The 21,268-nt window shown below is 38.0% G+C and overlaps 1 protein-coding gene across 1 annotated transcript in view; it reads left to right on the top strand.

The window, feature by feature from the left end:
• The window catches only part of AVL9 (AVL9 cell migration associated), a 40,819-nt gene that overhangs the window by 4,946 nt on the left and 14,605 nt on the right, over positions 1-21,268 (top strand). Inside the window, exons 2-8 of the mRNA XM_030265168.4 lie at positions 10,717-10,837; positions 12,891-12,976; positions 15,147-15,218; positions 16,036-16,125; positions 16,501-16,567; positions 17,220-17,260; positions 17,878-17,916. Of these exons, the coding sequence (XP_030121028.4) occupies positions 10,717-10,837; positions 12,891-12,976; positions 15,147-15,218; positions 16,036-16,125; positions 16,501-16,567; positions 17,220-17,260; positions 17,878-17,916 (516 nt within the window). The remainder of the gene's footprint in view (positions 1-10,716; positions 10,838-12,890; positions 12,977-15,146; positions 15,219-16,035; positions 16,126-16,500; positions 16,568-17,219; positions 17,261-17,877; positions 17,917-21,268) is intronic.

A 21,268-nucleotide genomic window follows, 5' to 3' on the forward strand; every position in this document is an offset into this window, starting at 1 on the left:
GCATTAACTAGTGTGGAAGGTCCTTACCTACCTTGTCTTTAGGAAAAATGCAGCCTGAACAGACCTTAACTAGAAGACGCAAACTGTGTTGAAAATACATGGAAAGACCTTTGATTTATAGTCATGGTAGAAGAGTGAAAGTCCTGAGGTGCAGTTCTCCAGTTGTGATCACATGTGCTGTGACCATCACTTGAGCTGTGTCTCCAGGCTTTATTTACATGGAGAAGCAGAGAGATAATACCCTCTGAGGGTGTAGGAAGGCTTAAAATGTCATAAGTATCATAAGTACTCTAGAAATGATTCATTTTGAAGGCAGAGTTAAAATGAGAACTGATGTATTTGTAAAGGAGAGGATGGAAGCATTTCAGGAAAGCTAGAAAAACTTGGGGGTGAGAGAGCTAGGCACAAGTCCCTGTAAACCTTCGGCTGGTTGCTGAGGAAGTGCCTGACCTGCCACAACACTCCCTATCTTCTCGTGATGCTGCAAGGCTTCTAAGCTAATCACATCTGAGTGAACTCGGGCACTGTGTCACCACCAGTGAGGCCACACAGAATCTCACTTTATTTGGGGCAAGGCCCAGCTTTTTTGCAGCTGCTCAACTGAGCAGTTGAGCACAGCACTGCTGACCTTGTGCAGCAGGTGACCGTTTTCTCACGTACCCTCTTAAGCATTTAAAATTATTCCGCTTTACTTTTGGCTCTCTTTGACATATGCATTTCTTACTGTGTTATGGCAAAAAATTGAATTGTGAGTGGTAGGGAAGGTGAGGCAGTGAGGTGTGTGTCCAGGAATGCTTGCTCTGCCGGTCAGTTTTGTTTGCCCAGGATCTTTGATCTGTGAAATAACGGCAGTGTATTTTGACCCACTTCTCTGTACTTCTGTGGAAGATGACATTTCAAACTCCCACAGACATGGGACTGGATTACTGTAAATAGCAAAAGGCAAATTTCCATGGAATCCTAAAGTTTGCTGTAAGGATATTCAAGGTACTGAACTTTATAATGTAAATGTGATGCCTGCTTCCTCCAAAGTAGTGTCTGGGTACTTGTCTGTTGTGAGGTTGTTTTTGTGTGGACTGTGCTCGAAGATGAATCTCCCTCTCTTTCCTGTCCAGAGGTTTTCTTCCTGGTATGCAAAGGAAACCTAAGATCAGGAGAGAAACAGCTAATACCCAGTTTAAGAGAAGAGCCTGAATATAATACTTGAGAGGGAAGAATGTCCTTTAATTCTTCCTGGATTGTGTATGTGATCTTCATAATTTGAGAGCTTCAGATACTTGAGCTCTGGAAGATGGTCCTTGTTATCTGCAGAAATTGGCACCTGACATGGTCTGAACAATCCACGCACATGGCCTTTTTCACTGGTGCCTAGGAAGCAGGTGTCTTTAAGCAGAAGTGTTGGCAATTTAGGCTTGACTTTGCAGGATTAGGAGCTTTCTAAGGAATGAGCAAGGTCAGTCTGCACTTTTTATCAGCTCTTGCAAACTGCCTACGTTTCCAGGTCTGCTGCACTCTTGTTTGTAGCATGTTTTTTGAGGAAAATATTGAAGTTGTTCTCTTCCGTAGATTCCATGGGTGGGAAGTTTCAGGGGAACACTTTCCAGCCTGTCTTAGTCCTTGTTTTGTTTGCTGCCTTTCTTCCAAGACTCTGCTTTACTAGACAATTATTTTTTTCCCTTCTTGATCTTTGTCACTCCAGTAGTTGCTGTGATTCTTTTAGATGTGCTTGATGCTCTTAAACATGCAAGTGAAGTGTATGCTTTGTTGTCTTTAACTTCCTTGTGTCTTTGTTTCGGGGGGAGCACAGTATGCAGGTATTATGCAATAGGTAATCTTGTCCAGTGATTAAGCAAGATATTGTTAATGGAACCACAGAAACAAAAATAAGGTGAAAAGGAACTAAGCTGGAATCAAGCTGAAGTGCTTAGTTCCTGTTTATATTGATGATAATCTATAAACATTAGCACAATTCTTTTGGTTTTCTTCCCTGCTTTAATAATATTAAAGCACTTTAAAGGACCATTGTGAGCATGAAATCTCCTAATAAAGATAATCATAGCATACATCAAGTATCAAAGATTAGTCTTTTGTCTAATATATGTGAATTTTATGCTCAACAGTTTGTAACTTTTAAAGAGGCTTTTAGCTTTTATTTGTAAGGCTACTCTAATTGGCATGAGGTGCTAATAATTTAAAATACACAATGAATTGCTGGTACACATGTACTTCTATAAACAATACTGCAGATTCTAATCTCTTGTGTAGAGTTAATGATGACTTCCATTTTTTGCATAACTGTTTAATCCACTTACATAATACTTAGTGTTCAGCGTTCAAGAAGAACTTCGTGGTATGGTTGATTTGTTTGTTTCTTTATTTTGTTTCTTTGTTTAGTTTTTCAAAGAGCCCTGTACTTTGATAATCTTGTAGTCACTTCTGTGAAGTGCTGCCTGGGAAGTGAAGCATTCCATACTGAAGAAAGGATTCCATACTGGATATTTTTTTCATAGTTGCCCTGATATGCAAGTTGAGAGAAGGTTCCTAAATACCCATTTGCAGTTATGTAATGCTTCCCATAGTCATCATACTTAACTTTCATCTTATGATTTGTCTGTTCTTTGTATGTGTCATAACATCTGACTAGTTATTTAAATATCCCGTGCCAGGAATCTCAGCCTTTCTCTTGAATAAGTGAATTAATGCCAAATCAATAAAACATGTATTTCTGTATTTCTGCTGCACCTTTCATTTACGTGTTCAGAATGTTTTCAAATAGTGGCTTGGGCTCTTGGCACTAGAGGTGGCATTGTAATTTACATATGTGTAGAATAGGGGGAGGTTCAAAGCTGTAAAATCACCGAACAGAGGTCACTCCAACAGGAATAAATTGGAACTTGCAAGGCTCCACTTTGTGTTCCCTGTCCTAATATCACCTGACTTGATGGTCTGTGCCTAGTTTTGGTAATCCATCTTAAAGCTTGTCTGAGATGCTGAGTTAATACACGTAGGCAGCATGCTGTTTCTAAAAGCAAAGAAAGTTGTGGGTACAAGGTGTGAAAGCAAGTTCCTTGCTGCCCCAGCATGCTGGGGGCGGGACAAGGAGCTGCCTGCCTGCTTCCTTGGGGTCACTGAGAGCAGAGTGTGTTCTGTGCTTCATTGTGTTACTGTGTTTATGCACCTTCTCAGCCTCCTGCGTGTAACGAGGCTGAGACAGATTTGCTGTCTCAGGAGTAATTCTGATGTTGAAACTTGTGAGGAAGGAGCAAATTCACTGAGAGCAATTTTGGGCCCATCAGATGTCCTGTGGCCAAGAGCCTGAATGCTTGTTGGCTCCTAAAGACCAGGTGATGGCTCGCTTGGACCGCATTGGCTCAGCAGTAGGTGCTGGGTGAGTGACACACGGTGGCTATTTCTAAACCCATGAGTCCTAGTGCTTAGAAGCTTGCCTGCTGTCCTGGTCCTCACGTTGTCCCACAGGGAGGTGGATTCAGTGTAGCATTTGTCAACTTGTTGCCAGCTCCTTGCTATTGGGAGGCAGGGCATGGAGCAGAGCTAAGGAAAGGCTGCATGTCTGAGTCTCTGTGTGAGGTGGGAGTGCTGTCCCTGGAGAGGAGAAATGCCACAGTCCTTGTGGCTGGGTGTGCTCATTAAGAGCCCATGGACACTAAGATGGGCATTAAGAGCTGATCTGTGGGTGAAGAATTGGCTGCTGCTGACTCCGGTCTCTACTGGCTGCTGTGTTGGACAGACGTTTTTGTTAGGAGTAGAGGTTGGGGTGCCCTCACTCCTTTAATCAGGGAAGCTGTTCTCTCTTGCCAGAGGTCATCCTATATGAATTTTTGCTTTCTGTAGTGGTACAAATCTTGTCTTGACAGCACAACATTCCCAAGCAAGCCCCCTTGGCTGGAATGATTGCAGTAGTATTAAGTTCCTTTTCTGGGAGGAGTGTGGGTTTGGTGGTGTTTTTTGTGGTTTCTTTCTTCTCTTTTTGAAGAGACTACTAAGAGCCAAACTTCCAAATCACAGTATATATATAGGGCTTGATCTCTAGGACTATAAAAATAAAGTGTTAAATAATTGGAAAGAGTGTCTAGAATGCATGTTAGCATCATGTTGAAAACAAAGACTTGGGTGTTTCAGGTTATTTTATCCTTCAAGGGCCTCAGTAAGAGTCAGAGCTTTTCTAACCTAGTCAAAGTTTTTGAAGCAAACTTGAATGGTGATATTGTGCCTACAAATGGTGCCTTAGAACTTGTGTAAGTGGCCACTCTATGGCTTTATCAATGTGGAAATGTGAGGAAGTACCAGTTTCAGGAGCTGGAAGGATAGAAACAACTATGCCCTGCCTTCTTGTAATACAGTGATTTCTTTTGCTGTTGCTATTTGTGTATATAGTGTATTTTAAAATATATTTATGTAAGTAAGTATTACATGCATTCTTCATATATATTTTTGTATGCATATATACATGTATTATACATAGTTGTTACAAATATTCATATTTATATAAATGTATAATGTATATTTAAAATTCTGCTGTTAGAGGTCATTATATTACTGCATAGGCATTATTGCTATGTGTATGGGCTCTTCAGCTTGCAGATCCTGATCTGTTGGTTCTGCCTTGCAAAAATGGGGGAGGTTTGTAATTTAAATTCGATTGTTATTTAAATAATAAATAGTTCTTAGTGCTGAATGAGAAACAATGCTTTTAGATTTTCATTTGTGCTGCAGTCGTGCTGCAGTTGTTATGGTGATCCAGATAAGGTCACTGCTGTGCTGTTCTTCTCTGGGTCTGGTTATGCCAGGACTAATACATTGTGAAACTGATTTTAGAAATCCCTACTTCAAGTGAAGAACAAATACTGACTTATTTATAAAGAGGTATCAACTTTTAGGTGTAATTTTTATCTGTTGGGTTTTTTTGATTACTGCTGCAGTTATACTCTATTTAGCATACTTCTGCCTTTCTTTTTTAGAGAGGAAGGGCTAGTATCCTTGAAATTAAATGTGCTGTAAGGATTTGTGAAAGGAAAATATTTTCTAAATAGGAATGTAATTACTGGGTTTTGCTGATCTCCATTTCTTTCAAGCAATTATCCTACCTGTTTGTTGCAGTCAAAGCAATGGGAGAAATCAAAGCAATTGTTTAGAGGATGGAATGAGTTTGCTTCCTGTAATTTAAATTTTGTAACTTACTGAAGGCATCCTGGGTCTTCAACATGATACTGTAATTTTAAAGAGTTTAGATTTTTTTGAGATTAAATAATCTCTGCATTGTAACAATGCAAAAATTTACTTGAGTCCAGATGGTTTTTCATAACTTATCTGAAGAGAAATCTTCCAAAATGCCTGTTATACTAAAGTGGAGAGCTTATATTGTAACTATTATTCAAATATGATAGTAGATGAAGTGGGCAGGATAGGAAGGTTTTACTGACTTGCCAGCACATTTTAAATTATTAGTGTTTAGTGTTCACTGAGGATTCTGCTTTGATTAAGAATTAAGCACTTTTCACAGATAAGGAGAACAACCTTACCTGAGTATGAAATTAATGCCAACTGCCTGTCAGATGTTTTAGTGGAATAGTTTAGCTGGACATACCCATATATTTGGAAATTCCTCTTTTATCAGTGTCATTTTTAACCTCTCTTCTGATTGTGTATTTGCAGTTTAATAGAAGATACTGTCAATGCATTTTTCTTAAAGAACAACTATCATATTTATTCTTAGGTGTAGAAACTTAAATGCATTTTTCCTTGCCTACTCTCATGTTTTTTTATTTTGATGTAATGAATGTGTAGCAAATTTATTTTGGCTAGGAAGTGCCTTTAAAGACAAGGAAGAAAAGCAGATTGCCTGGATTTTTTTTTTCCACTAGAATTGTGCGTTCATTGGTGCTTTGCATCCAAACTGTTGGATTCAATACAAACTGCATATTAAAGGTTAGTTAATGCTGCAGAATTCCAGAAAAACAAAAAATGTTACTTACAGAAATTCAGTTGTACTTCTATTTAAGAGATTCTTAAAAAACAGATTTTATTTTAACTTGATAATTCATAAGAGTTGAAGTATTTTGTGTAGTGAAGAACACATTTATTTCTCCCCTAAACCTCAAGACAATATTCTGTATTGTTTTTAGTTCTGAAATCCATCAGGACCCATCTGCTTAGAGAACATGACAGTTTGAGCAGGCAAAAAGCATTGCCATCAAAACCCCTTGACAGGCATGTCCAATATTTCCAGATGGAATGAAGATCCCTGACACTTGGAAGAGTAAGAAATGCATGGAGATACTAGTTCATGTTTTATGTAGTTTATTTTGAAGTCTCTCGGGAGTTCAGCTTTGAATTTGAATTTCATCTTGTTGAGGAGTCTTCTTTAATTCAATTGAGGAGACAAAAACCTGTAAAATTTTCTCTGGCCCTCAGCCCTAAAAACTTGTGTGTATATCTTTGTTCCTGTTGATGACTGGGCTTTATGAAAGGTTTTATTTCTCATATTTGCAGGCATTTTTGTAGTAATACATATATTAATGACATACAGAGACCTTTATGTGTATGTTTATGCATGCACATGCATATATGGATGGATTTACATAACAAGCCGTTGTACTTAAATAAAAAATGAGCTACTCTTTCTTCATTCTGTAAAGAGGGTGAAAAAGAGGTGTGAGACAGGTCTCTTCAGTAGTCCCACCTCTTCCCCCTGTCATGGTTTGTCTTGGATTTAAGGTGGAAAATGGTAAGAAAGTAACTTTTTAAGTAGTCTTCCCTAGGAGTGCTTCTTGGTAATTTGCACATGCAGGCTGAGAAAAGTTTTTACTGAGACTCCATTTGTTTGAAAATTCAGAACTGATAGAACTGAAATTCTGTTTACCCCATAATTACCACCTCTGTACATGTGCACTGCTCAGTTTCCTAATTTTCAAGAACTGTGAGGTTTTAGCCAATTTTTTGAGCCTCCTCTATATTCTTATAAAGCTTTGGTTTTAAAATAATAGTTTCTTTCCATGCAAAGGATTCCTAACTGCAATTGATGCAAGTCTGCAAACTGAGCTGGAGAAATCAAGCAGAACATCTAGAGGATGGGAAACAGTTAGGGTGAGTTTCGTCGGCATTAAGTCAGTCATCTGCAAGTTAGACTTAAAGCTAGCTCTCTTCAGAGATGGTCAGAAGAAACAGATCAGATGAATCACCTGCTGTGGGTGTCTGTTTTTGTTGGCTTCACAGAATGCTTAGGAAAACTGCCTCGGAGATCTTGCTTTTTGACATACAGTCAGCTGACATGAGTCCCACCTGCAGTGACTGCTTATTTAATATCAAAAAGTCAAACTTTCTCATCACTGGGAACTGTTAAGTTGGAGGAGGGATGGAAGGAAGTCCTCCAGGGCATTGCATGCTCTTCTTCTTGGATTGTCCTTTTTCCTGATTCTTTGTTACTTCCACACTTTTGGTACTTTGGCCAGCAGCAATTCTATTAAACTACATGAATGTGATTCCTCCTTAGAAACCAGGCTATGTCCCATATGGATCCTCTTGGGAAGAAGGAGAGATAATAGTATGTCATAGTGTAAATCAGGACTGTCATAAAGTGCATCTATAAAATAGAGTATTTAAGGCCACTTAAGCAGTTTTAGTTTTGATTTGGCTGAGTTTTATGGTCTTCTCTCTTATACACGCACATGCATACAGAAATTTATATTAAAAGTGGTTTTTGAAAGAAGACAACTAATAGAAAACAAGATTGTCATCAGTATCATTAATGCCTGTGCAGTTGAATTTGGAACTGACAGAACCAGCAGAAATCCCTGTTGCTGGGATTATCTGATAGCAGCTGAGGTGTTGGTAACATATTGTGAGCTAGAACAAAGTCATTCTTCATCAAATTTCACACTGTAAAAAGAACACAGGAGCCAGATTTCTCAGCTTTATTCTGGGCTTTAAAAAGGAGTTTCCTTAGTGAATACGTGTTTTTCATGTAGCTTGACTCATCTTACATCTTTCCTTTAGATTTGTCTCCTAATTCATTATTTGGCTAGAGTGCAAAATACAATGGTAATTCTGAAGGTGCTTGGAAGCAATGATGTCTTAAATTGTTACTCAAAGTATTTCCCTGTCAGGAATGATGCATTGAAGGCATTTGCTGGAATCTAAGGAACTCAGGGTTTCTTCTGTATTTGTTAGAAGCTTCTCCAGAGGTGAATTTGAATCTCTCACTGTTGGCCATGCAGTGAAATAAAATACTTGAGTCAGGATGTAAGTGTAGATGCTCCTTGACTATCTATGTTTTAAACTTAGTAACTGTGCTATATTTATTGCTAAAGTTATTCCTGCAAGATTCTAGTAATAATTTTGTAAAGTGTTTTCAGTCACTTTATTCTCAGGATGTATGTGTGTACTAAATGTCAGACAGTTACTCTGCTCCTTGAATGGATGCTAATTCCAGTATTTGTCTCTCATTTAGAAGTCAGATGCTCTTTTTTTTCCGTAGGGGCGTATTTTGTTTAAAAGACTCTATGGATTCCTCATAGTTACAGGGGGTTACAGGCGTGGCTTCGCTGAGAGGCTGCCAGAAGCTTCCTCCATGTCTGACAGAGGCAAGGAGAGACCCAGAGCTGGTGGTCAGTGCCCATCAGGGATGGTGGTAGCGCCTCTGGGATCCTGTATTTGAGAAGGAAAGTTATTTCAGAGAAGCAAATTGCAGTCAGGGAAGAGAAGAGTGGGAGTTTGTGAGAGAAAGAGCCTTGCAGACTCCAAGGCTAGCAAAGCAGGAAAGGCTGGAGATGCTCCAGGCACTAGAGCAGGGATTCCCCTGTGGCCTGTCATGAAGAGCACAGTAAGGCAAGGCTGTTCCCCTGCAGCCCATGGAAGTCCACGATGGAGCAGAGATCCACTTGTAGACACCCCCATGCCAGAGCAGATGGAAACCTGAGGGAGGCTGTGGCCCCATGGGAAGCCTGTGCTGGAACAGGCTCCTGGCAGGACTTGTCACCCCACGGGGGGCCCGTGCTGGAGTCTGTTCTTGAAGGACTGCATTCTGTGGAAGGGACCCACACTGGTGAGCAGTTCATGAAGAATGAGTTCTTCCTGTGAGAAAAACTTACTTTGGAGAAGTTAATGGAGCAATCTGCTAGGGGAGGGTCCCCATGCTGGAGCAGGGGAAGGAGTCCTCCCTCTGAGGAGGAAGCAGCAGCAGAGACAATGTGTGATGAACTGACCACAAACCATCTCCTGGCACTGCTGGGGGAGGAGGTAGAGAATCAGCAATAAAGTTAAGTCTAGGAAGGAATTAACCCACCCCAGGGTGGGGAGAAGGTATTTTCAAGATTTGAGTTTACTTCTTATAATCTTACTCTGTTTTATTGGTATAAAGTTAATTTCCCCCAGCCAAGTCTGACAGTGACTCACGGTGAGTGAGCCCTCCCTTCCCTTAGCTCAGCCCATCAGCCTTTCATTACATTTTTTCTCCCTTACCCAGGTGAGGAGGGAAGAGATAGAGCAAGATAGAGTAGCCTTGGTCTCCTGGTGTCCAGCCAGGGTCAACCCACCATTACAAGGAATGAGAAAACTTGAAATTGATACAAGTATCAAGGCTGATTTCTCCTGATGTTTTCTTGTCCTTTGTACCTGTTTCTCAAGTTGGCAACAGTTGTAGACAGTGACATCGTGTGTTAAGGTGAAGAATTTCACTTTTTCTTGGTACTCTCATCTTTCACAGGTTTTTTTTCTTTTGATGTTGTTATTAGTATTATTACTATTTTATTACTATTAGTCACTATTACTATTTTATTTCATTATCCATCAAATATTGTTTATATGCTTGCTTTGTCATGCTTTTTATTTTCCATGTGTACATACATTTTACAGCTCACTAGTTTTGCTTACTAACTAAATATCCTTGAAGAGAAGTTGCAGTATCAATAAACATTTTCTTTTGCTGAGAAATCTGTGTTTAGATTTTGTTCACTGAATTAAAAATTGCCATCTGGAAAAGAGTTGTGGAAGTGGCTGGAAACCTAAAGGGGTCTCCATAGGAAAAGAAGATTGCACTGCAAAGAAGCTGATTGTGGGGATCTGTGGTAGATGTGTAGTGTAGTGCAAGAAATTGAAAGGTTGTCCCGATTTCTAGGAAAAAGAGGAAAATGGAAATTAAATTAAAGGCAAAATTGAAAAGCAGGATTTCTTAATGAAAGGAAAAGGAGATACTTTTGTGTAGAACATGTTGCAGTCAGGGACATAAAAATATATAAACCAGTTTTGCTGTTAGTACAGTTTCTGAGATGATTCAATGTCTAGCAGCGTAAAAGAGAAGCCTGCATGTGTTAGCATTGCCTAGTCATAAGCACTTGAAGGGCTTGGAAGTCAAATCTGATGATGTTGCAGGTGTGGCAATGTGCTGCTGGCTCTGTGCGCACAGGGAAGAAGATATTCAGCTCTTGGGTGCTGTTTTCTGCTTGAAGATATTTTTACATTTCTCTTGAGGGAAAGGAATTAGGCTTTAAAAGCCAAATCTGCCTAGGGCCTGTTAGTGAAACCACACAAGTCAGTCTGTGGGTGCATTGAAGGGAGAGACAAGCAATGCTAGTTGGAAGAAAACCATTTTTTCCCCATAATATTGGTAGGAAAAAAGTGCTGGGCTGAATCAGAGGCCTGCTTGTATGGTAACTGTAATGTATTCTCTCTTTTTCTCCCCTTTTTCATTTGATTGTTTAGGTTGACTTTTCCTATCCTCCCCTCAAACCTGGAGAAGGACATGACAGCCACAGTTTACCAGAGGAATGGAAGTACTTGCCATTTCTTGCCTTACCAGATGGAGCTCACAACTATCAGGAAGGTGAGAAATGAGAGTGAAAAGTTGTGTGTACTTCTGCTGCAATCCACAGAAAAGGCCCGATATCTGAACAGCTGACCAATGATTATTTTTACTATTATACTTCCTGCACTTTTTGTTGAAGTTGCTAAATACACTGGCAATGATATGTTCCTTTAGGTGAAAGTAAAGGTATACCTCCTACATCCAGAATTCAGATGTCAGTAAAAACTTCAGGGTTACATATCAATTTTGCATACTTCTAGCAAAAAGCAACGCTGCTGGCTTTCTCAGAAGTTCTTTGAAGGGTGAATAAACTCTCCTCCACATTTAGACATGCTTAAAAATTACCTACAAGCTGCGGAAAGCCATGTCAGTATAACAGTGTGAGCTTTAAAAGGGTTTTTGTTGGCAGAATAAAGATAGAAATATCCATTTGCCATATAGTCACCATCAAGTTTGTGGCGCTTTTGATTTTTTTAGTATTGCATTTATTACTTTATTAGCAGTTCTATTAATCCCTGACATTTATATTTGTGTCCAGTTGTTTAATCTTTTTTTTCTGCAGAGCAGACAAGGAAGTCATTTTAAACAGCAAAATCGCAGAAACCCTTTAATACTACTTTTAAATTGTTTTGGGTTTTTTTTAATATTATATACTTAGCTTCCTTGTTGTGCAGCTTTTGGAGATCTCATTTGGAAGCAAAGGAAGTTTATCAAAATTATTCCTTTCCTAGCAGCAGTAAGAGTGTCTCTGACTGCTCTGGGTCACGATTTTTGCTGAATTTCTGCATTGCTAAATACATTACAAGAAATAGGCTACATTCAAAGCTAGAAAAATCACATGCAGCTGCATTTACCTGCTCTCTCTTGTCTCAGTACCATTCCAGTTAATACTCAACTTTGAGCATTTTTATTGCTGTGCTAGAAGAATATAAATGTTTAATTTTTGGTAAGGACAAGAAAGAGTTGGAAGCAGAGGGGAAATACATATCCTTGTGTTTTGTAGGCAGGAATACCTACAAGAATACATGAACTTGAACCAGGCAAATAGATTTTCTGGTAATAATTGTATTTCATTTACTGTAACTTTATTAGATATCTGGTTTTTGAGTTTTAAACTAATTCCTGTGGATAGTTGCATTTGTGCAAAGAGGATGACTAGGTATAGGAAATCATCATACAGGCTTTCTAAAATCCTAGGTGAGCTCTAGAATATAAACTTGATCAAGGTAGTAAGCTTTGTTATAAAAAGTCCTCCTCTCTGTTGGTCATAATGCATATGGGATTGTCTCTCCCATTCATTTTCTTACTGTGAAGCAAACAAAAAATTAATAGTTGGTTTCAAAAAAGATTTCACTCATGTTTTGAAAGGAGAGGACAACTGTCTTTGCTTAGGATTTAACAACTTTTTCGCAGTAGCAGCCGGTGTGTGTGTGAATCTCAAGCCATGTCTTTTTCTTGTGATATTTTATAGATACTTTTCTTTTTAATTTTGCACTTGCACAGAGACAGTAATTATTTTCTGTAAGACTAGGTTTCACAAATTCTTTTTGGTAGTATAGTGCTGGTGGTGGTGCAGATATCTACCTTGGCAGAGGTAGGAGCTGCTCTAACCTTTCAACTGTGTGTGTCTTCCTTGCTGTTTGAGGCTTTTTTTCCTATCTTGACTCTTGTTTGCCTTCTTAATGGCATGACACTCCGAATTGTACACACTGACTCAGTGTCTTGCCTTTGCTCCTTTGTCCTGAATTGGGAAAGCAACATGCCTGTAGCTTTCAGTGGTACTTCTTTGCTGTCAGTAGCTGCTTCTGAAAAGCAATGTTGGCTTGGTCTAGCTAAACATGAAGCTGCCCTGCACACCTGGAGATTCTTCCACAAATTATCTTGCAATGTGAAAACTTATTTGGGTCCAAACATAGCTTTACAGGTGACTTGTTCCTTTTTCTTTCTCTTTTATTTTTAGAAAATAAGTGTGTGCCAATAGTTTCTATGGTAAAACTTTAAGGGATTCTGAAAATAAAGATACCAAACTCTTGTTAGTGAATGACAAAATAGTCTTGTCTTTTTTTTCTAGATACCGTGTTTTTCCACCTGCCTCCCAGATGCGGGGATCGAACCACGGTATATGGTGTCTCTTGCTATCGGCAGATTGAAGCAAAGGTAACTTTCCAAGTTGTGAATTAATTATATTAATGAATAATAGGCTTGATGCACTAACAAACCTAAAATTCAGTGGCTTGCATTACACCAACAGGCATGATTGTGTACCATTAAAAGTCTATGAAAATGCTCACAGTATGTATTTCCAGAACCTGAGAAGTATTCTTTCCCATACATCAGCAGGTGTATTGTGATCTTCTGAAATGTTTGAGGCAATAGAAAAATCCATTCTGTTTGTTGAGAGCCCATCCAGCCATCAGCACCAAGCAGCAAAACTCAACTGACAGTCTGTCAGGTGGCAAAGTTAAGTTTCCAGGCAGTAGGCCTTTTGGGTGAAAAAAATCGAAATTTCTCCCCATAGAGAATTTGAGTACTTCCTGGGATCTGACCACACAAGTGTAGGGATGTTTCTCTTCACCTGCTTCCTTCGCCAAATGTACACTTGCAGAGTAGACTGGAATCTTCCCATTCATGGTAGCTGCTTAGTGATACCAATGTTTAGCACTAAAACTGAAAAATTGAGGACAGCCACAGTGTGCACGTGATCACACTGAGGAAATTAAGTATTCAATCTACTCAAATCATTCCATGTTTTCAAAAATAGTAACGGTAGTATAATCTCTGCATTAGAATTATAAGTTATTACAAATTTCTTTAAAAATTACTTATTTTTTAGTGAATTACCAAGATTCTGGAATGTCGTGTGGGTTTGGGTTTTAATTTACACTCTCTGAATATATGACTCGTTTATGAACTCTGTTTCTGTGTTAATTACATCTTGATTATATTTCAAGTTCTTGTTCTAGGTGAAATTTTACTCATGCAATTTTTAATTCCATTTCTTTTGAACTAAGTTCAGCGTTGGTTTTCATTCACTCATTATTTTTGCCCAGCCTTCACTGTATTCTGTGGTTTAGAGTCTTGCTGTATTTAACTATGCATTTTATTGGGATCTTGATTCCAGTTTATGCTTTTTAGTAACCAATTAAGAAGATAAATAGATGTTTAAAATGAACTCTTTGGAACAACTAGAATAAAGCCCAGTATGTTTCATATGACAACTCTAGCACTCTCACCATCTGTCCTTTTTGATGTGTGGGCTACAGTCCATACATTTTCTGTTTTGTACAGTTAAGTGAATCATTTGTGTCTGTTCTGCCCTCACCATTTCTAGGTTTACTGTTAAATGCTGGGACCATTTGTTCTGGCTGAGAATGTAGCTTATTTTGTGGATAAGCTTTTATTTTATGGGTGGCTCAAAAAGATGCTTGAGTATGAAACAAGAAATTTCTAAGTAGAGACCTTGTAATCTGGTCCATTTTCACAGATGATGTTGGAGAAGAGCAAGTGATGTGTTGTGGTTTCTCTCTGATACGGTCCATTTTCACAGATGATGTTGGAGAAGAGCAAGTGATGTGTTGTGGTTTCTCTCTGATACATTCCCCTGAGTTAAAATGCTATTTCCTTTTCCAGGCTGTTGCCTTTTTCTCATGCTCGTGTCTTTAAAAAGTGCTTTGCCAATCATCATACCTGTATTTGGATCTTCTCATAAAGAGATGAGAATACAGCTCTGACATGTCAGTGTTATGACCCTTTTTACTAGGTAGACTCATAGAATCGTCATACAATGGTTTGGGTTGGAAGGAGCCTTAAAGATCATCTACCCACTGGACCAGGTTTCTCAAAGCCCCATCCAGCTTAGACTTGAAAGCTGCCACAGATGGGGCATCCACAGACCCATTGTTTTCCTAGCCAACATCCAGGTAGTTGAATTCCCGCATTAGGATGAGAGCTTGTGAGCACAGTGCTTCCCATTCTTGAAGTAAGGCCTTCTCAACAGGCATCTTGTAGTAGACTCCAGGCAGGTGTCCTTTGTCTATGCTGTCCTTGATTTCTATCCACAAACTCTTGACCTGCTTGTGGCTGTTTTCTCAGAGGCAGCTCTTCACAACCCAGCCATTCCTTAACATAGGGGACGACATCTCTGCCCCTCCTTCCCATCCTATCCCTTGTGAAAACATAAAACTGTTGCACGGTTTGGATTTTCCACCATTGAAGATAGCTAGGATTTTGTTTAAATAGGGGAGTAGTATGTGGAAACTAGACTTGGGAAATAATTATTTTTGAAATTATGTTTGAGTAAAAACACTGTAATACTTCTATTTCTTAGGCATTAAAAGTACGACAAGCAGACATCACCCGAGAAACTGTACAGAAAAGTGTCTGTGTTCTCAGTCAGCTGGTAAGAATGTTTGTTTAACTCCCTAAACACTTTCAGGTAACCTTAACAATTGTTCTTCCATATTCTTATTTGGAACATTTTGCTTCAAACATCTGTCTTAGCCATTGCAGAGTAACAAAATACTGCAGTAAAATTGAATTGGAACTTTGTAGCTTTTGAATGAGCTGCCTTGATTTGTGGTATCTGCTTGTAACTGGAAAAATGTCTGCCTGTTGTCATGGATGAGGATACTCTGATCTTTCTTAAATGCTACTAATTCAGTGTCATGTGGTAGAATTGAGGAGTTTAGCTAGTATAATCATGGAATGGGTAGGGTTGGAAAGGGCCTCAAAGATTATCTAGCATAGTAGCTGGAGAGAGTGACTACCACCTTCAACTGTGAGGGAGATTAGCTGATAGCCACAGATACAGAATATCTGTATTTCTTGTTTTGAAGAGATATCTTTTATTTCTACCTATTCATCAAAAGCTGCTGGTCACCAGGCAGGGAACAGAAATTCTTTTTGTGCCTAAAGTTGAAGAAAGAACTATTACTGAAGCTATTACTATTATGAACAGTGTTAAAGCAGGAAACTACTTTTCCAGAAAGATGCTCAGTGAGGGTATGGTACATGCAAATGGAAAGAAAATGAAATTATCATCATTTAAAATGAGCACAGGAGAAAGATGCTGGGAGTTAGCTACTGAAGACTGCTTATCCATGAACTCTGTGTATAATAAAGTGTCAGTATTGCAACATAAGCATGGAAGATGAAAGTTCAAAATGAGTGACTGAATAGTTTTATTAACTTGCTTCCATGTTTGTTTTTATTCCAAGCCATTATATGGGTTACTTCAGGCAAAGCTGCAACTCATCACACATGCATATTTCGAAGAAAAAGACTTCTCACAAATTTCAATTCTAAAGGTAACTTTCCAGTAAAATTCACACAGAATAGTTTTCAGTGTATGGCTACAAACTTTAGTATTTTAGTTTAATGCTCAAATAATCCTTTTGCCTAAGTCATTCAGTTATTCAGCTCCTGTAATATTTTAACATGAAGTAAATGAACTACCCTAATCTGACAGAGTCAACTTTCTGATTGTTATGAGATACAAATGTGGTTGTCAGCCTGTATCTCTGTTGATTCCATTAGTAAAATTTTGCTTTCTTTCTGGAGTAAGCCACTGAAATCCCTAAATAAGTGAATTTTATTTATTCTGAATTTTGTGTGACCATATGCCATTAACACCTTCTGGGTTTGTTTTTTTTTTTTTTTTCCCTTTGTTCTAACTTTTACAGGAACTTTATGATCATATGAATAGTTCCTTGGGCAATACTTCATTAGAAGGGTCACAAGTTTACCTTGGTAAGTGACTTGTTTTGTACAAAGCAGCAGAGATGATGTTACACTAAACAGCACCTGCCTTTCCTGAGCTAATTTGTTGATGTGCATTAACAGGTCATGCACCAGGGGTCTGCATTTCTTTATTAATGGATTTAAATAAATGTAAAATGTAGTATTGCTTTCATAGTAGGAATTAGTTGCAGGTTGAAACCATATTGCTCCTTGACCTAACAGTCTGACTAGCAGCTGTTTATTTGCTTCTGGTAAACAATACCTTCTTAAGTTTTAGATTCAGCACCTCACACCATCAAATTGTTCAAGCTTGGATCTGCCTATTATTTCGGATATCTCACCACTCAGTTCTGACTCTTCCCTGTGCTTTCTGAATGCACAGTGTGGTATTTACCTCAGTGTTTCCCTAATGATGTGTGGCAGCCAACAGGTGTTAACTCAGAATACGACTACTCATGTTATTCTTGTATCTATTGTCGATGAATTCTTGCTCCTGCTGAAAAAAAAAAAAGAATTTTATATGAATTCTGCTATTGAAATAACAAAGTTCACACAGAATCCATAATGGCTATCTCCCTCACGCTGAAAAATGGTGACAAGAAGTATATTAGTATCCCTATCAGCTGTTGAATTGTAATAATTGCTCTTTTTGGTGTCTCAGGTTTGTCTCCTCGGGATCTTGTTCTTCACTTTAGACACAAGGTAGGCATTCTCTACTAGATATTTAAAGGACTGCACTATTTAGAAATAAAAATATAATAGAAAAATAAACATATCTAGAACATACCTGAGCTAGGAGTAAGAAGACTGTTTCCTAGGTACTGGTATTTACAGCCTCCTGATTTTCCCTTCCCATTCCACCGGCATAACTTTAGTGAAAGCACATTCCAGACTAAGGCAGCCACTTCTGATCTAGATGCCTCATCTGTAGATACCTAAAAGTAGGTGAGGTGAATATTCTTCTTGTTATTTTGCTGGATTTTTTTCAGTAGTTCTGTGGAGGCACTCTTTTATGTTTATGTAGCTTACTGTTTTTTAAAATTCTGGAATTGCACGTGTTCTTTCTGCTAAGCTACGTGGGATTCAAATTACACAGTTCTTTTTTGTGGAGTTTTGGTTGTTTTTTGGGTTGTTTTTAATCCAGGTGGAGAAATGGTATTGGAACACTGGTTTTCACTGGTCAAATGGCATTTGGTCATTTGATTGTTATGCAGTGATTAACATAAAACCTTTAAGAAGAGGTTATGCTTGCTCATTATTTTTGAAAAATAGCACTCGGTCACTCACTAACTTTTTTTTCTTTTTGTGTTTTTTTTCAGGTCTTGATCCTTTTTAAATTGATTCTTCTAGAGAAAAAGGTAACATTTTGTAAGCTGAGGCAGGTAGTTTAAATAGAAACACAGTTGTTAAATATTTTTCATCTACAAAATAGAAGCATCTGAAGTCGTATTAACAACTTTGCATCAATATATAAATTGGGTTATTAGGCTAAAAGAAACTGTTGTGTGTTGACTGACAAATTTGCCTCCACTTCTATTCTGTCCACACTTTGTTTCTTTAATTTAAGTAAAATGTGATGAAATGTGACCAGAGAAACATAACCTACTGTAAAACAGAGGATGAGATACACATCATGCAGATAGGTACCTGTGTGGAGGAACTGATAGGAAATGTGGGCACCTAAAAAGGCACAGCTTTACAGAGATTCACTGAGTAGAACTTCTGCTTCAGGCTGTAAATAGACAGACCAAAAGAGACGAGTGCTAGAAGTGTCCTTCAGACCTGAATTCCATGGACACCTGCAAGAGGCAATGAAGAGAGCTGTATCTGGTTGGTCAGGCTGAACTCAGATTATAAATTGGTAATAACTGCTGAATTCTAGGATCAGTGCTTGCTTTGGATTATCTTACTGCCTCAGAAGCAGTGCTGTTCTAGTAATTTAAGTGTAATATGCAAAATGTGAAAGTAGATGTGAAATCAAGACGTTTGTTTTCTTCTGTGTTCATATTAATGCCCTAGAGCAAGAACTTTGAGTGAAATTACTGTATCAGCTGACAGACATATTTATGCAAGGATTTGTTTTGTTTTGGTTTAAAAATCTTATTTAAAGCTTTGTTTCACTTCCCCAAATACTGGTTTTTATTCAGTGAACTTGCTGTATTAAAACCCAACTTCTTCAGAGTGCTGGGAAGGCATGTTAGAATTTCCTGTTAGCTGCAGCTGGAAAGTTAGTAGGATTTAATATATAAGTTATCAAGACAGTTGTGGAGGTGTTTATTTAAGTCTGTATCTGAGACCTAGATATCTTTCATGAGGCAGTAAATAAATATGCTGTTCAGTTTTAAAATAGATGTAGCAGCTTTTCCAAAGCTTTTGCACTTGTCACTTAATTCTGTAAGACAGATACCCCTTGACAGTTCTCAGTATTTGTTGATGAGAATAAATGCAGTTTCTGCATTAAGGAGGCATATGCTGAAGATGACTATATTAAAGGCTATGCAAAAGGTACACTTGAGAAAATACAATTATGGCACAGTAGGGATCACCAGATCAGTTCGGCATTTGGACATGTACAAAGAAACTACTTAACTGAGGTACAGTTCTTTTTTGAAACTGCTCAAACCACAAGACACAAATGCACAGGAAGAGAGGAGAGAGAAGGTTTCCCAAGTGTGTTCACATTACTCAAACATACAAAATTGTTTTGAAAGTAACTGAATGCTTATGGAACAAACCTGCAGGTTGCTTTGTGTCTTGTTTTTCCCTAAGCTCTGACAGGAAGACAACACTTGCAATTTCAAAAGAAAGTTTTGGTTTTCAGGCACTGCCTGTTTTCTGGCAAATGTTATGGTTTCAGAATAACTGTGGGAATCTGTATGTTCAAAGACTTTAAAGATAATATGCAAGAAGTCACTTGTAATTCCAATTTTCCTTGATCTGGAAAATGCCACAGACTAATTTCCTTTCATCTGTAGCAATTTGGTTGATGTTTTTCCACAGGCTAAAAGAATTTTTTTCACTTCTCAGTGATTATTAGGCTGGAAGACTACTTCCAGATGGTGATCATTTCAATTTCTGCTGCCAGGACCACCCAGTTTGCTGATGTAATTGCAGCAGGCCATGTAGTGGGGTTGGGAGGGGTAAGGAACTGTGCATCCTTATAGACAGAAAGATGGCAGAGGGATATGATGAAACAAATATAGAAAAGTATATATGCCCAGATAAAAACCCAGACTGGAATATATTTCTTTAAACCAAGGTACTTCTTTATAGGCTTAATTATTTCTGTAGACTTAAAAATAAGCTTGGCTAAGAATTCATGGTGTCTGAGAATCTAAACCTGTGGGAGTATCATAGGCTTTCTGTTGCAGTTCATTGCTATTAAATAATGCATTTTTCATGCATACATTACAAAGCAACATGTTCAAAGTTAGGCATTTTTAGTCCTGTTGGAGTCAACCAAAACTCTTTCCACAGATGAGTTCAACTCATCATGCTTTTTCAGGGGTTGTTGCAATTTGAATTCACTTATCTTGTACAAATTTTTGGGTAGTATGTTTAGGATAATATACATTGTCTGTTTTCAGCTGTGGTACCATTAAATATAATTTGGCCTGTGTTAAGGCTTTGTAGGTATTTCTTTGTCCCATCAGTTCATTAGCTTGGAGACTGGCAAACTAGTGGGACATGAGCCCATCATCAGGCTCTTCTAAAGTGTGTTTCTTTCTTACAGCAGAAGTCTCTTATTAAGACTTAAGTCCACAAACTTGCACTTTTAATTACATTGTATGCTTATTAAACAGCAAAGTCATAAAGTTAGATCAATCTGTATTCCTTTGCACTCTTGATTCCTTGTAATGGTTGTATATAGTTTTTGACTGGTACTGTGCTGATTAAGGATGTAAAAATGGCATTTTTAGACAAGTTTACTTTTGTGGGCATTTTTTGGGGTTGGGTTGGTTTGGTTTGGTTACTTGTTTGGGTTTGTTTTTCCCCTTTTCCCCTGCTTTTTCCCTGAAGACCTATGTTGAAGAAATTCCAGTAGTAATATTCAGCCTGGCTCCTGTTTCTTCTTTCGTTGCTAGCCTTTGACACCCCCTTTTGAATTCCTAACTAATTTACTAATTCCAGTCTCTCTGATTTAATTAAGGAGATTCTGTTTTCTCATGTTATGCCTTAAGTGCTTTCCCAAAGTTAGTATCAGTCATGTTTTCTGTTTCCAAAAAATCTTTTTTGCTACATATGAATATTACTGTAATAAATGCATGCAGCATTTATCCTGATTTTAGTTTATCTACATATCCTTAATATAACTCCTTAAGAGAAATATTTTTGCATATGTTTGTATCAGTGTTCTGGAATGGAGATTATTTGGCCTCTTTGATTTCTAACAGAGAATTTAATGTGCTACAAATGAGCAAGAATTTATGCAGTATGCCAGGAACAACTTTTTTCTGTCAGTTCTTGAGTAACTGGATCAATTTGGAAAAATTCTTAAAAACCAGTAGAAAAACCTGAATAACTGAGAAGTGTGTTACAAACACATGTATATATATATATATATAACGTCTATTACAAATATTATATAAGGATTCTGTAGACATATCTAAATATTTACTTTGAACTGTTGTAGGAAGTTTTATTAGTAAGCAGACTTTCTAACATAACATAAAAAGCAGTGCCTTGAATAGTTTGCATGTGTCGTTTGTC

Source organism: Taeniopygia guttata, chromosome 2 (genome assembly GCF_048771995.1).
Source record: "Taeniopygia guttata chromosome 2, bTaeGut7.mat, whole genome shotgun sequence".
NCBI classification, from domain to species: Eukaryota; Metazoa; Chordata; class Aves; order Passeriformes; family Estrildidae; genus Taeniopygia; species Taeniopygia guttata.